Here is a 14,552-nt window from a genome sequence, read left to right on the forward strand (position 1 = left end):
TCTTCCTGAAAATTGAAAGTTCTGATTGTGTCCAAATTTCTGAATCTGAAATTTTTATAATCCACACAAAGATTTGAAAGCAACTAAACATCCAATTTTATTATTATTTTCAGAAAATCATTCTCAAGTCATTATTGGCGTTAACTCTGCTGGATAAACACCTAGACATTTATTTCTTCTTTTTTAAAAAGAAAGTGACGACTCTATTGTGTTTCATTGATATATTTTATTGAAGAGCATTTGTTTGCTTTTGAGGTGTATGTGGGGAAGAAGATCAGTGAATCCCCGACCTAAAAGACTTGAGCAATTAACTTTTGAGAATAAACCAAGAAAGAAGAAAGTTAAAAATCCAAAGTCAAAAATGTTTTACACAGGACACAGAAACTTTCAGGAAAGGACCAACAAACAACCCGAGATGTGTGAATCAAGTTATAACAGTCCTGAAAAGGATGAAGAAAATTGTAATCCATTTTTTCACATTCCTAGGGTAGATGAAGAGCCAGAATGCGAAATAACTCATATTGAGGATGACGAAGAGCAAGAACAAATAATGCAATGGATATGATTATAAAGAAAATGGCTGAAACAACGAATGGTAACAATGCAATATTAGTCAAAACATTAAAAATGTAGCCAGATGATATCCTCGCAAAAATAGGGATATCAAAAGATCTTATGGCTTCCCCACCTAGAAAAGCTTGTAATGAAGAAAAGTCAGATAGGTGGAGGGAAGAAAGATCTGATCAAATGCAAAATGAAGTAAATACATCATCGAAGTACAATCCACCCCATAGAAAAAATCTGGAATCACAATTTGCCACTAGTCATGTTAATCCATTATATGAGAACAAAAGGGATAAGAATCGAAATAATAATTTTAACAGACATTTCCACAATAATCAACAAGCTTGGAATAATGGGCAACATACCAGAGGAGTTCTGCAAAATGGTGGAAACATTAGACAACCCTATGGATTGAATCAAAGTAATAATAATCAAAACACCCAAAGTCATATGGTGCAAAATAAGAGCATTAGAAATCAAGCAATAAGGCAGCCTATGGCAATCGAAAGATATAGACAGCTTGATTTCAATGGGATTAGAGGATATCCAAATCCAATATCAAATGACTTAAGGAATGCTACTCCAAAGTTTTTAGGAAGCGGAACAGAATCTGCTAAGCGAAATGTGATTAATCTGAAAAATGTAATTGAAGATTTTGAGGAAGATCACAAAGATGTATTCATGAAACTCTTTGTACAATCATTAACTGAGGATGCAGCGGAATGGTATAGAAGTTTGCCAAATGGATCTATTTCTAGATGGTGTGATTTCGCTGATCAGTTTATTGAGCAATTTGGTGATCACAATGACACGTCCTTTGCATCACATGAATTAACAAGTATTAAGAAGAATACAAATGAGTCAGTATCAAAATTTAACAAAAGATTTAACAAAGTTCTCAACACAATTCCGAGGGAGACTAGACCAGTGGACTCATTTTTTATTGATTTCTACTTAAGTGCATTTGATAGTAAAACTCATTATGAGATAAGATCTCAAAGACCACCTTCATTGCCGCAAGCTTTCAAAGTTGCTATGACAAATGAAAATGATAGGAAAGCAGGGAGCAAAATCAACAAAAGGGATGATCCAAAATTATATAATCCAAAAAACCCTAAGAAGGATGAACTAAAAGAGATAATGGATATGCTAAAAGAAATAAAGGTCAAACAAAATAGAAATGAAAGACCATCATTTCACAAAAATGACAGGGTGAGACTTCAGGACATGCCTTACAATACAAATTGGAAGGATTGGAAACCAGAGAGACTGAATTATGTTGAGGACACCCCTGATCCTTTAAAGAAAATCAACATTGTTAATGACAGGCCATGGTGTGATGCATGTAGGCTGCCCCATGATCCTAAGTATTGCATTGTTGCACAATTTGTTTTCGAGGAGGAAAATCAGGAAAGTGAAGAAAAACTTATGGTTAATGCCATATCATCAGAACCATTGTGGGGTAGAGATGAAGATGATTCTACGGACAAGGATCAAAATTTTGATTGTCACTACAGGGGTTCTAATCAGCAACGTTGTATTCAGCAAGTGTTTTCAGATGATGAAAATATACCTATTTTACGCAGATTGACAGCAAAAGAAAGGAAGGCTTATACTATTGCAGCAGTAAAACATGCTAAACACACTTACCAAAGAAGAAATAAAGACAACACTACTGATCAAGGTAATCCTGCTGGTATATTTGCGAAAAATCAGCAACAAGTTGAAACATCTAAAAAAATTGGCAATCAAGCTCAGGCTAAGCAGAAAGAGAATAATCAGTCTTCTAGGCTAACCAAATAGCGGATTACGCATAGTAATGGTAAGCAAAGATTTGACTGTTATAATTTTATGAATCATGCATTGTCTCAATTGAAAATAACTGTTCCTCTAATGGAAATGATGAAATTTTCTGATTATAGGGATGAAACTTTGAAGATATTATCTAGCATAGAGGATGTTAGTAATAAAAATGATGCAAGAAATAATGAAGAACCACCTATTGTATATCTAGGAACAGCATTAAAATAAAAGTCAAATCAAGTAGACCCATTTTATTTAACGACTAACACCTTTCCTTCTGACTTTTACTAAGTCTTGCTAGGAATATGTTCTAAACAATGGTTCAGCTAGCCTTAACCAATAAGCATAATTTCCTATGATTTAGGTGTGGTGACATATAATACTAGAAATGTCTCATGATGAATGATCAATACAATATTTTTCAGATTTTTTTCTACGCATTAGGAATCAGTCACATTATAAATCTCTTTTAGTTGTTGCCTACTTGGCAAATCTATCATTTTTGCCAATGACAAGCTCATTTAATGATTCAGCTCCGAATGGTTCACAAAGGAATTAATTATCCAAGGCTTTTAGGAAATGACAATCCTTGGTATGTTCGAAGGTAATATAACAATTTTTCAATAACTAATACAATGTTTTTGTAATAACCCTATCTGGTTATAGCTAAATCAAGCATCAATTTCTTTCACATTTTGATGGTTTGACATTTTGTCAAACACTTGGCAAGCAGCCCAATTACCACCGAATCTATGATGTCTTAAATTTTCAAACACAATATCAGGATGTACAAAAAACTAATCCCAAATTTACTTAATTTTGGCTTTATAAGTTTTGTATAAATAAATGCCAAACACCAATAAACAATTCTGAAATGATTCACACCAGCCTCTGAATTCAGTCATCAACAAACCATACAGCAATATAATGAAGAGGGAATTTAATTGTTGGTTGATCAGAATTTGAAGCCAGCCTGTTTACTTTCAAACTATGTAATATAAATTGAATTTTACAAATTAAGAACATGGTCTTTGCTGTAGAATGTAATTGCAAAGTCAAACTGAAAGCCACCTGGTCCAATTTCAATCTAGCGTTCACAGTCTACCCTTACAAATGCTGCCCAAAACTGATATAAAAATCACACCAAATATAAGAACCCTTGGCATTCAAGCTGTAAATCCAACACGCTAATTCTGATGCAAAACGAACAAATTGGGATATCCAGAATTATCAAACTCCAATCTGCAGACTAAACCCTCGTCCAGCAATAGAGAAATTATAATATTCAATTGTATAAATGCTCCTCAGCCACAGTTAATACAAAAAGAGGAGACGTTAATAAAACTCAAAAGTCCACAATACCTCAGCTATGGATTCTCAGAATTAAATCTACAATACTTTAGTTGTAGATCCCAAACCCTTATACTTCAGCAAGGGCACAAACTTCAGACTCAGAAATGTCACAAAGACAACAAGAGCACAATAAGATAATCAAATAATTGGATGCTTTACTCATCAAATAGGCTCATTTTTATTATCTCCAAATGGCACAAAGTTTCCCAAATGAACTTCACTTAAGAAGCTTCCCACACACAACATTAAAATATAATAAAGTGCCATTATAATCTGATTTATTAATTGCTTTTGGCTCCGAAAATGACCTTTTCCACCATAACTTAAAATTTTGACACATAAGGCCACTGTTTCTTGTTCCCATGATTTAAAACTTTTCGTCCCAGTTCCAACGAGCTATGATACTGAGGTGACCAACCAAAAACACTATCAAAAATAGCAACCTCAGCATATTTATATGAATAACAATAATAATTCACCCATCTTGCGAAAACAACTGAAGAGGCATCAAAATCAAAATCTGACAACAACAAAGTGATCCTGATGATAAAAGATGATGAATGAACTTGACGGGATGACTTACTATAAATAGACGCTCCCTCCAAGATTCTTGGAGGCCAAACCAGAAGCCCGAAATAAAAACTAAGAGCATCCTCCAACTCCTCTAACTCAACTAAACTCATCAGAACCAACAGATTGACTTACTATAAATAGTAAGTCCCTCAAACGGAGCCAAAACACACCATAGGCTGCTGGAAAGCCTATAACCACACAAATAAGACCCTCAAATCCTTCTGTCAGCTCACAAGGGTCACGATGGTGAACTAACCAAGCCAACTGCAGGAACTTGCTAAAAATGGGGACATTACAGTTTTTCTATTATGTTTCATCATTTATCGAGATCTACTATGTTTCTAGTTATGCCTATCCAATGACAAGTCTACGTTGGTGATTTCCAACTGTGGTAGTTCGTTGTTTCTTCCATGTCCTCCTCTTGGTTTTCAGTTGACTTGGTTGGTTCATTCTTTCTCCACAAGTAGTTCGTATCAACCTCAATAAGAAATTCACTAAGTTTGAACCAAACCGTGCAGCAAGAATTCGGTATAAGGAATATAGAAGTTAGAAACAACCTCGAAATTCCTATAACCTTAATAAGAGTTAAAGAAAGCTCAAGCATAAGCATTAATGTTGTCTACGACAAGTTTCCACATATAATTACCCATCCAAGAAGAACAATTTGTCTAGCTAGAAGGTGAAGATTGTAAAAGAATTCCCAAACCAATGAACAAGAACTGATGGTGGAATAGAAAGCTCATTACACGTACTAATTAACAAGCTACAGGTAACGTGTACTTGTCTGAATGTATCATATGTCTCCTAAAAGTGGTTGGTAATATCATTGTTGCCTCTAACTAGCAAACCGACGTGCAGGTTTGCTATTGATAGTGTAATGTCCCTTATTAGGATGCCTCAAGATTTGACCTAACTACTATGATTTGTAAGAAATATCTTTCTCTCTACTCCTTTATGTATTTAGAATGATATGCACACAAGAAAGTCCTCAACCCAATTTTGGCTATCTCTATATCGTTCAATCTTACTCTCACTCATGCTCTGTATCATTACCCATTTCATGCCTTCATGTTTATTAGAATTTAGAGTACTCTTCTATCCATCTCATAGTTGCAATATATAATTTATATTATTTATTTTCTTTCTTGTATATAGAAGGTTATGAGTCTTCATATATGAGTAGATGTGTCTTCTGATGACTTTCCATAACTCATAGTTATTCTATCCATTTATATATAATCTTCATATGTTTTAATTTCATCTTCTTGAGTATCACCTCTATTTCTTATCTCTATCATATCTTAATATTTTCCTTCCTTATATACATATTGTGTCACTTGTTTATGATTTCTTTTATTAGGATCGCTACCTTCCACAATGGCCACTTATTGACTGATCGCTCCAACACCATATTGTCCCTCAATGCTTAATAATTAATTTAATCACTATATATGATTGTGACGGGGCTTTGCTTTGTTTTGACATGATCATCTGGACTCCTGATGGCAACACCTATACTAGCACAGTTCCTTGTCGTCGTTTCATATTCTTTTCTTTTTCCCTATAGCTGCTATGTGAATATTTTGATTCTGTCGAATGGGATGTCTGCCTGTATACATCATCTCTGATTCTTGAAGATCATATTTTAGGTGCTGAATGTATTCATTTCTGCCAACAGTATATTTTTCCAATTGGATATTCCTTTTCAATTTTGGTTGCTATTAATATTCATTTTTCTAAACTGTGTAATTATCTGTGATACTCTATACGTCATCTTGTCACTAGTATAAGCTTATATCAGATATATCATGCCAATGTTCTGAGATCCCAATATAAACATATGCTAATGTTCCCTATTTAGATAATATAAATTTATAGAACTTCATCCATCAATTTCTAGGTATTTATTATTGCTCATTTGACTGTTCAAAAATGTTCGAAATCTTCCTGTTACTGACCAGTAATCTTCTCTTCCAATATCCGATGGTCATCTAGTTTGTATATCATCACTTTGGAATAAGTCTGAACGTCTCCACCTTCTTCTTAACAGCCACCGCAATTACATTGTGCTTGTGTCCAATGAGTTTGGTGACTATATTACTTATCTGATGCCCTTTCCTGTGCGCTACTGCACGTCCATTGCTATCATGGTTGTTGTACTGTATTATTTGTTTTCTTCTTATCTTATCATCTCTTAGTCTCCCCCATTATTATCCATTCGTTGACTGTAATTTTCTTAGCAAGGAGTTTAAATTATATGTGTTGAGATGATTGTACATCTTATTGTTTTCTCTTCTTGTACTTATGATCATTATTGTCCCTAATATGATCATATACCAATTAAAGTAGAAAATAGGTAATTGTTCACTGACTTCGATTCCTTCCTGACTCACATGCTAAGTGTCTCAATAGATCCTTTCATTATCTTCTATGAGGTCCCCATAATGCTCAGCTTGATTTTCTTTCTAAATGTTCAATGATAGTAGAGACACCTTTTCGAATGGTTGTGTTAGTTCATTTGATAACTCATGATTTATATATTGTTGAATAGTTTTCAAAATACAATTTCCTAAATTTATATTTAGAATAATATTTTGTTATATATTTAAGATATATGTTGTACATCAATATCTTAAATTTATTATGTCTTTATTAAAATATTATTATTTAGTCACACTATATTATATTATATTATATTATTTATTAATTTAATCTTTTATCGTATAATTGTATTCATCATATGAATTATACGATAATCATATAATAAATGATATGTTTAACTTTATATATATCAATATATATTATATAATATTATTTTCCTTATCATATTTGTAATATATATATAATAATAAACTATATTATTATTTATTTTTAATTTTATTATTAAATCTTATAATTATGGGGACATGACAAATAGCTTGGCTCCACTCAGTCTACACCTTTCCAAGAACTAGTGTAACCGCTCCTTCTGTCGTGAGGTGGTCAATCCAAATAACATACTAGCTATCATTTTAGTCTATTCTCCTTTCCACTCGTCCAATATCCAAGGACCCCTAATGATCTAAGTCGTCCAACAAACTAGTTTCCTCTATCATCTTCATCGTGCCAAATTTCAATCGGTTAATGGCTTTTGGAACCATTTCTAATGTTCGCATATGAAATATTTCCCTCGCCGCCAATTAACATTTTGAAAAGCACAATGATCAGGCGATATAAGCAATGGAATGAGAAGATTGCCTAAAGATTAATATCCAAAGTTAGAGTTGGAACTGATATAGAAAACATTAACTGGTTAAAGGAATGTGTGTTTCTAAAGAGGAATAGTTTCAATGTTAACGAAGAGATAGTAAATGGGTCCCACAAATAATCGAAGGTTGTTTAAACATTTAAATAGTATAACGTTCAATGACACTAAAACATCATCTTAGTCCAACTCAACGTGAGAGGATGAGAATAGTCTCCAAAATCGATAAGGTCATGATAAACAATATTGAATGGGCTTGTTCTATTTTTGTTTTCTATAATACTAGATTGATCAAAGGAATAGTCTACAATAATAAGTTGTCTGATGATTAGGTGGGACGTAGAAGAGAGACCCGAGTGTCTAATCACCTTGGCCACTAGGTTAAACTTGTCAAGTTCTACCATTCCCAAGTCCTTTGGGACTTCATCATTCAACATCCCCTTTACATGTTGCTATCTCTCCAGTAGTTGGTCTCTTTTCTCATTGGTTTTGGACATCTGGTAGTATAATGTCCTAACTTTTTGCAGTTAAAGCATTTAAAAGAAAGCTTACCCTTTTAATTCCCTTTTCCTCTGACCATTCTTTTTGCGAACAAAGCCTCCAACTCTTCTAGCTTTGCTTTTTTAGTGTGCAGGCTCTCCAGTTCTCTCCTGTGTCTGGATGTACTTGGGTCTCCCTTTTCTCTCAATGTTCCAGCTAGTGCAACTGAGGCTTTGAATGCAATTTCAACCTTGGGTGGCTGACTGTTGTCAAAGTTGTTGAGTTCAAATGCAGTAAACTTGCCTATCGGGGCATCGAGCGATACCTCCATCTTGTCTATAGTTCTCAGCTCTTGAATGGCTGGCACTCTTATGGCATACTTGGGCAGCAAGGTTCTCTGCACCTTGCTCACGCACTCATCTTCTACTATTACTCCTTTGCATGCTCTGATGGCTAGCCATAGGCTTCAATCTCTTCGCCTTCTTGCATCCTCATGTCATCACACTTTCCTCTCACGCTTTAAGCTTTAGCCCTCTAACATGCTTGTCAACACCATGAACGACTTTCAGCTTCTCCCACATTTCATATGTTGTAGATCCAGTTCCTCCACATGTTTATACTCGGAGTAGGATGGGGTGCTCGCTAGAGCATCCATTGTGGTTGTGTGTGTCTCCTTCTCTTTCAACTGGTCTGCATTGAGTTAACCAATTGGTTCAACATATTTGTCCTCTACATGAGTCCAATAAGCATCTCCAAGAGTCTTTAGATGCAAGCGCATCTTCCTACACCATGAGTTGTAGTTGTCCCTAGAAAAATTTGGTGCATCCCTTTTGAACATCTTGATCTTTCCCTCGAGCTAAACTCTCATTTCCTGAGGACCTAGGCTCTGATACCAATTGTTGTCCCTACCACAGGTCAGTATACTAAGAGGGGGGGGGGGGGAGGGGGGGGGGTGAATCAATATACTCACTAATCTCATTTTTTTACTTCAGATCACACTTCCCACTTATCTATAGGTTAGTGCTAGCTATAACTTAACCAGTTGGGATTAAGCAAAAACACATAACATGAAAATAGCAACAAATAACACGGTATTTATCTCATGGAAACCTAGCTAAGGTAAAAACCACGGTGTTTGAGTCGATTCTCACAAGTTTGCACTCTTCTGAAGTGCGCCCAGTCAAGAGCTTATCCTTGTTAAAAGATTACAACACTGCAAGGTGTCACCCTGTTAGGGGATTTTGATAAGACTTGTTAAAGTCTTGCCTTGTTAGGAGCACCCTGGTTAAAGGATTTCAAAACACAAGTTTATGTGTCACCTTGTTAAGGGATTTGTACAAAGAACTTGTTAGGGTCCACCCTCGACTGGATTTGCTATTGTAAAGATTACTGAACAACAGAATATGATCTAACAATTTAGCTACTGAACTTAGCTTAATATAGATCCTTCTTCAACTCTCTTGACCATTCTGGAACTAAGCTCTGCCTTCTCTCAACTCTACAATCTTCAGTCTCTAATCATTTGTGTGCTTGCCTCTCCTTGCTTACTCACACGATACACCTTATGTTGTTCAAGCTCACTCTCCTCTTCTCAACACAATTGCTCCTTGAAGATGAACTTTCTCAGATCACTCCCCTTCAAACTATGAGATTCCACTTTAGCTCAGCTCTTTGGCTATTTGCTTGGCAATCTAGCCTTTACTCTTCCAACTCATTTATACTTTCCTCATGCTTCGCTTGGAAGACTTGATCTAAAAATTCATACTTTGAATTCCTGCCCTACTACTAGCTCAGCCTCCCATTGCAATAGCATGCTGCTCTTGTCAAGTTATGGCGTGTTCATACAGGAGACATGGATGTCATGTGTTCTTGCTGACTTGTTTTTGTTCGAAAGAATCCAAATTTGAATTCTTTCGACTATTCCTCGATCCTTTCCCCATCACCATTAAATGTGACGTTGAGTGAACTCTTACCCTCTTCATAACTAGGTAGTCACAAGGTTTCTTGCTTCATGCTCATCATTCTGACCTGGCTGACTCAACTCACCTCTATCTACTTTTCCTTCCACTTTGCTTCCTCCCATTTACATGGACTTCACTTAGCAAGTTTTGTCTAAGTTGATCACCTTTGTCATTGCCTCTATTGGACTTCCACATTATCTCGACTTATATTACCCTTTTTAGTTAGAGTCGCACATTAGTGTGCTTTGCTGGTTTTGCCTCTCTACCGGTCACGATTCCTTCATATGCGTTGTCAATAATGATAACACCTTTGATGACTAAGTCTACCGGTCAGTCTTCAAGACACTTAGGCCAACAGATAGATGTAAGTACTTCACCGATGTTATGGATATGTTGAAAACATTTTGTCTACCCTCCAAGCCTAAAATTTCCTCTAGTAAATCCTTAATTCTCAGTTAGAATTCTTTTCCTCCAGAGTAAAATAAAACTAAAGATTGGCATGGTTTAGTTAAGATAAAGTTGTCAAGTATCTAGGAATTCCATCTGCTATCTCTCCTTTAAAGTGTAGTGGGATTGGATTTATCAAAAAATTGAGAACAAAAATAATAGATGGCAAACCCATCTCCTTTCTCTTGCTGGCAAATTTCAAATTGTGCAAAAAGTGATATCCTCTCATTCTGTGTACTTTTCTTCAGTTTGGTTATTTGTTAATTGTCACTTTCAGAAGTTGCAAAAAATCTAGGGGAAATCTAAGGGACTTCAATTAGTCTGATGGGAAAGGTACCAGGAAACATCATTCTATAAATTGTTTCTGGTGTTGTCTACCGAAGGATATGGGAGGTTTGGGGCTGAAAGATCTCAGAATTCTGGTCATTGCTTTAGCAGCTAAACGAATTATCAAGGCTTGTTAAGGTCCTCAACCATGGAAGGTTCTGATTATAACAATCTTAGCCTCATAGAGCCAAAAAAAAAGGCAAAACCTGTAATCCGCTACACTCCTATTACTACCTTTTGGAGGACTTTGAGGTTAATATTTTTGAATTAGTTGTCTTTTCCAGCATCTGGAAGGCTTTGGTAGGGGAGGAGAGGGAAGGTGTGGGATTAAGCACTCAATTGGTAAGCAGATTGTATCGTCCTCTGTTATGATTCAAGTTCAATTTGGTGGAACTTGGAAGATGCTTACAGGCCTCTTGCTCCTAACAATTTCTTTGATTAAAAAATGGGCAAAGAAAGGCATTTCAGACTTTCTAGGTGCACTTAACTCAGGTTATCTCAATACTTTAGAAAACATTAAGCAAGTATTAGAGATCTCTCAATCTCCTAAAAGGACATACACAATGTTACCTTTTGCACTTGACATGTTTGAATTTCCTCTGAAAGTTAATGATATATCAGATTTGCTTTCAATAATTACTTGGAAAGATGGATCAAGTTTGATGAAACTGTGATTAAGAAGCTTCGTCTAATGTTGTCCAACTCGAGGGAGATTTTTGTTAGTATGTATAATGTGGCAACTGACCATGCTGCTGGGTATAAATCTTGGTGTCTTTGACAGGTGCATTTTCCCACCCAAGTCAAACATGGGAGTACAAGGGGGCTGAGCACAGAGTCTGCAATAGGGGTCTTGGGGCAACACCCCTAGCCATGAAATTTAGGGGCAATGCCTCCAAAGCAAAAATTGTCTATTATTTAATAAAGGAGTTGACCTATTATTCAATGAAGGAGTTGGCTATTGTTTTGGCATGTAAACCACCTTAAAGGCTCTGCATTGCAACCTTTGGACATCTCTATTAATTATTGGATATGTGAACAACTACAGACATTTTTTATTTTTTCGTTAAATGCAAATTTGTTTAGGCTGTGTGGTCTTTATTTCTTGGTAAGGCGGGATAAACAGGATGGTTTCTCTTGGTTTGAAATCTTATCCGTTTATGTAAATGAATTCAAAGCTGATCTTGCTTCTTTTTGGATTGTTTTTACTAATGAAGTCTTCAAGTATTCGGATAAAGAAGAGTGAAGAGATCTTTTAAGGCAAAAGAAAGAGCCTTAATGAGTTTCCCTATAAACTCACCTGTCTTCATGTTGCTTATCAGGTCTCAGGTCTCAGCTATCATGCAGATCCCTAGAGACCATTTTATTATATTGCTAGATGGAGGAATAATGATCCTGTACAGAAATGAGATCAAATATACACATGTTTTTCCTCACGAAAGAAACAATTTGAACCAAGATAAGCTGGAGATGATCAAACAGTACATGGACAAGCACAAGATACCAAAGTGAAAGCTGATTGCCTGCAGATAAGAATGGACACGACTAAGCTCCCTACAAAATGTACCATTGACCAAATTTAAAAAATCTGAAAACAAGGCAGATTTTACCAACATTTTCAATATCTGTTCTTCATGATCTGCATATTTCCTGGTTGCAAACAAATTCAGTCTTATCATGAATATGAAAAAACCATCAACAATTTTTACTTTATTTTTCTCTTGTGTGTTTTTGTCAGGAGCTTAGCCAGTGTCTCTAAGAAATACAAGCACGGGCCCATTGTCAAAGATATTGATCCGGATGATAGATTTTTCCTCCTTTAGGAGCCTATGACTGACTTTTGTGAGACAAGCAGTTGTGTAAAAGGATTACGAGTGTAGCAGGCTTCAATATGCTTCAAGTTTTGCAAGATTTTATTTTGTATTCTGATCAGTATTATGAAGTTAAAAGACTGATATATAGCGGTAAGGAGTTATGTCCTGTTTTTGTTGGAATTATGGATCTGTGATACTTTTGGAGCTCCGGCTCCTTATATTGTACCCTCCTTTTTAGACGGTATCTAATATTACAATAAAAGAACGAAGCTGGAACAATTTATACACTATCAGAAACTTATCTCCTTTCCTCCATCTTATTGAAAAAAAGGATGTGCTTATTGGCACGGTGATTTTACTATGCACCACTTCCATCGTAAGTTCCAATCATCATACTAACAATATGCTTAATCATATCCCTTGAAAAACGCTCAATACAAGCATATTAACGATTATATGAGCACCAGTAGCTAGGCGGCATCTCAAACTATAGCCACTCCTGGACCTTTTTTAAAAACTGATGATAATTTTTAACTGCCTGAACTTAATGCATATAGATGACGGCAGTGGAGAGATCAAATTGTGCCACACAGAGCAACATAAACAAATAATAGCCAATTTTGGCAGCCAACATGATAATCCATAAAAGACATAGGATGCAGATCAACTGGCAAAATATAAGTGGCACTGCAAAAGCACACTAAATTGTTTAATTGTCTTACCTTTGCCGCCTGTACGCCTTAGTGTTTTGTCAATTCTTATTTTTCTCAAGGGAGAAAAGGAATTGAGGATTTTGTGCACAGGAGGGGAATGAAATGTTGAGTTAATGAGAGGGCGATGACATTGAGCTTTACGCGTGCTCAAATGAGGCCACCGCTGTCCCACTGTATTTAATCCCATCAAAGGGTGCACGAGAGCCATTGACAAAAGGCGCAATCTTTGTTCAAAACAGAACCCAAGTTTATCCGCTTCTGATGATATTGATATTTATTAACTGAAGAGAATGGAATTCAACTGAGAACTTTAGGAACGGTGTAGGCTGGCCTGGAAGATTCTCAGTTAGGGCCCCGTATTTAGCGGTGATTTCTTCATGTGGCCAGATCAGACGAGATTTGAATTGGAGCGTTCATTTCTTCAGAAGTCCCTAGACTATCAATGAGCACGCTCATAATTGGAAAAAAACCAAAAATAGATAGAATCTTTTCCATTTGATATGTTTATTACATCTAAATATACTATATATCAAAGTTTGAATATTGTGTCATAGTACTATTACAATAACTGAATATATTGATTAAATTACCTTTATTCATTTATTAAGATTTCATTAAATGTCATTTACTTCTTAAATCTTAAATTTATAAAAAAAAAAATACATAGAAATCTTAAATTTGAAAATTCTTCCTTAGTTTTATAAGATTGGAAAATCGCAACAAATCAAATTTAGACAATGACTTATTTCATCACATCCAAACATGAAATATACAAATTAAAGAAAATTTATATTGTATAAAAATTATAGCAATAAAAATAATCATGCTCTATTGAAAAATAAATAAATTAAAAAAAATCATAGCAATAAAATTAACAATGGTAATAAATGTTTGAATTTATTTTTATTTTATGCTGTAATTCATAGCATAATCGTAAGAAAATTGTAAACCATATTTTGGAAAGTAGAACAAATCTACCGTACATTGAGGAAAAACTGGTTGTATATATTAAAAACCACCAATTCACATTGAGTTAAACTATCCATTGCATGTGACTTTCAAGATTTTAATTATATTTAATCTATGTAACTATTAAGATTCTATTTTATTTCTTTGACAAGTAAATGAACGTCAATTTTTTTTTTTATAATGAAAAATGTTTACATTGAAGATTGCTACCACTGTAGAAAGCCTCTCGGCTTAACAATAACTAAACAATTAATTTAATTGCATTGATTAAATTACCCTTACTCATTTCTTAATATTTTATTAAATA

General features: G+C 35.0%; 1 protein-coding gene across 1 annotated transcript in view; it reads right to left on the bottom strand.

Annotated features, from left to right (window-relative positions):
* LOC149542791 (cell wall integrity/stress response component) overlaps positions 1–13,776 on the bottom strand; it is a 117,285-nt gene extending 103,509 nt beyond the window's left edge. The window contains exon 1 of the mRNA XM_089797687.1: positions 13,286–13,776. Within this exon, the coding sequence (XP_089653813.1) occupies positions 13,286–13,484 (199 nt within the window). The 5' untranslated portion in view covers positions 13,485–13,776. The remainder of the gene's footprint in view (positions 1–13,285) is intronic.
* Between the last annotated feature and the right edge of the window lie 776 nt (positions 13,777–14,552).

The sequence above is a fragment of the Cupressus sempervirens genome, chromosome 8 (genome assembly GCF_028749045.1).
Source record: "Cupressus sempervirens isolate cs-2001-9-10 chromosome 8, ASM2874904v1, whole genome shotgun sequence".
Lineage (NCBI taxonomy): Eukaryota > Viridiplantae > Streptophyta > Pinopsida > Cupressales > Cupressaceae > Cupressus > Cupressus sempervirens.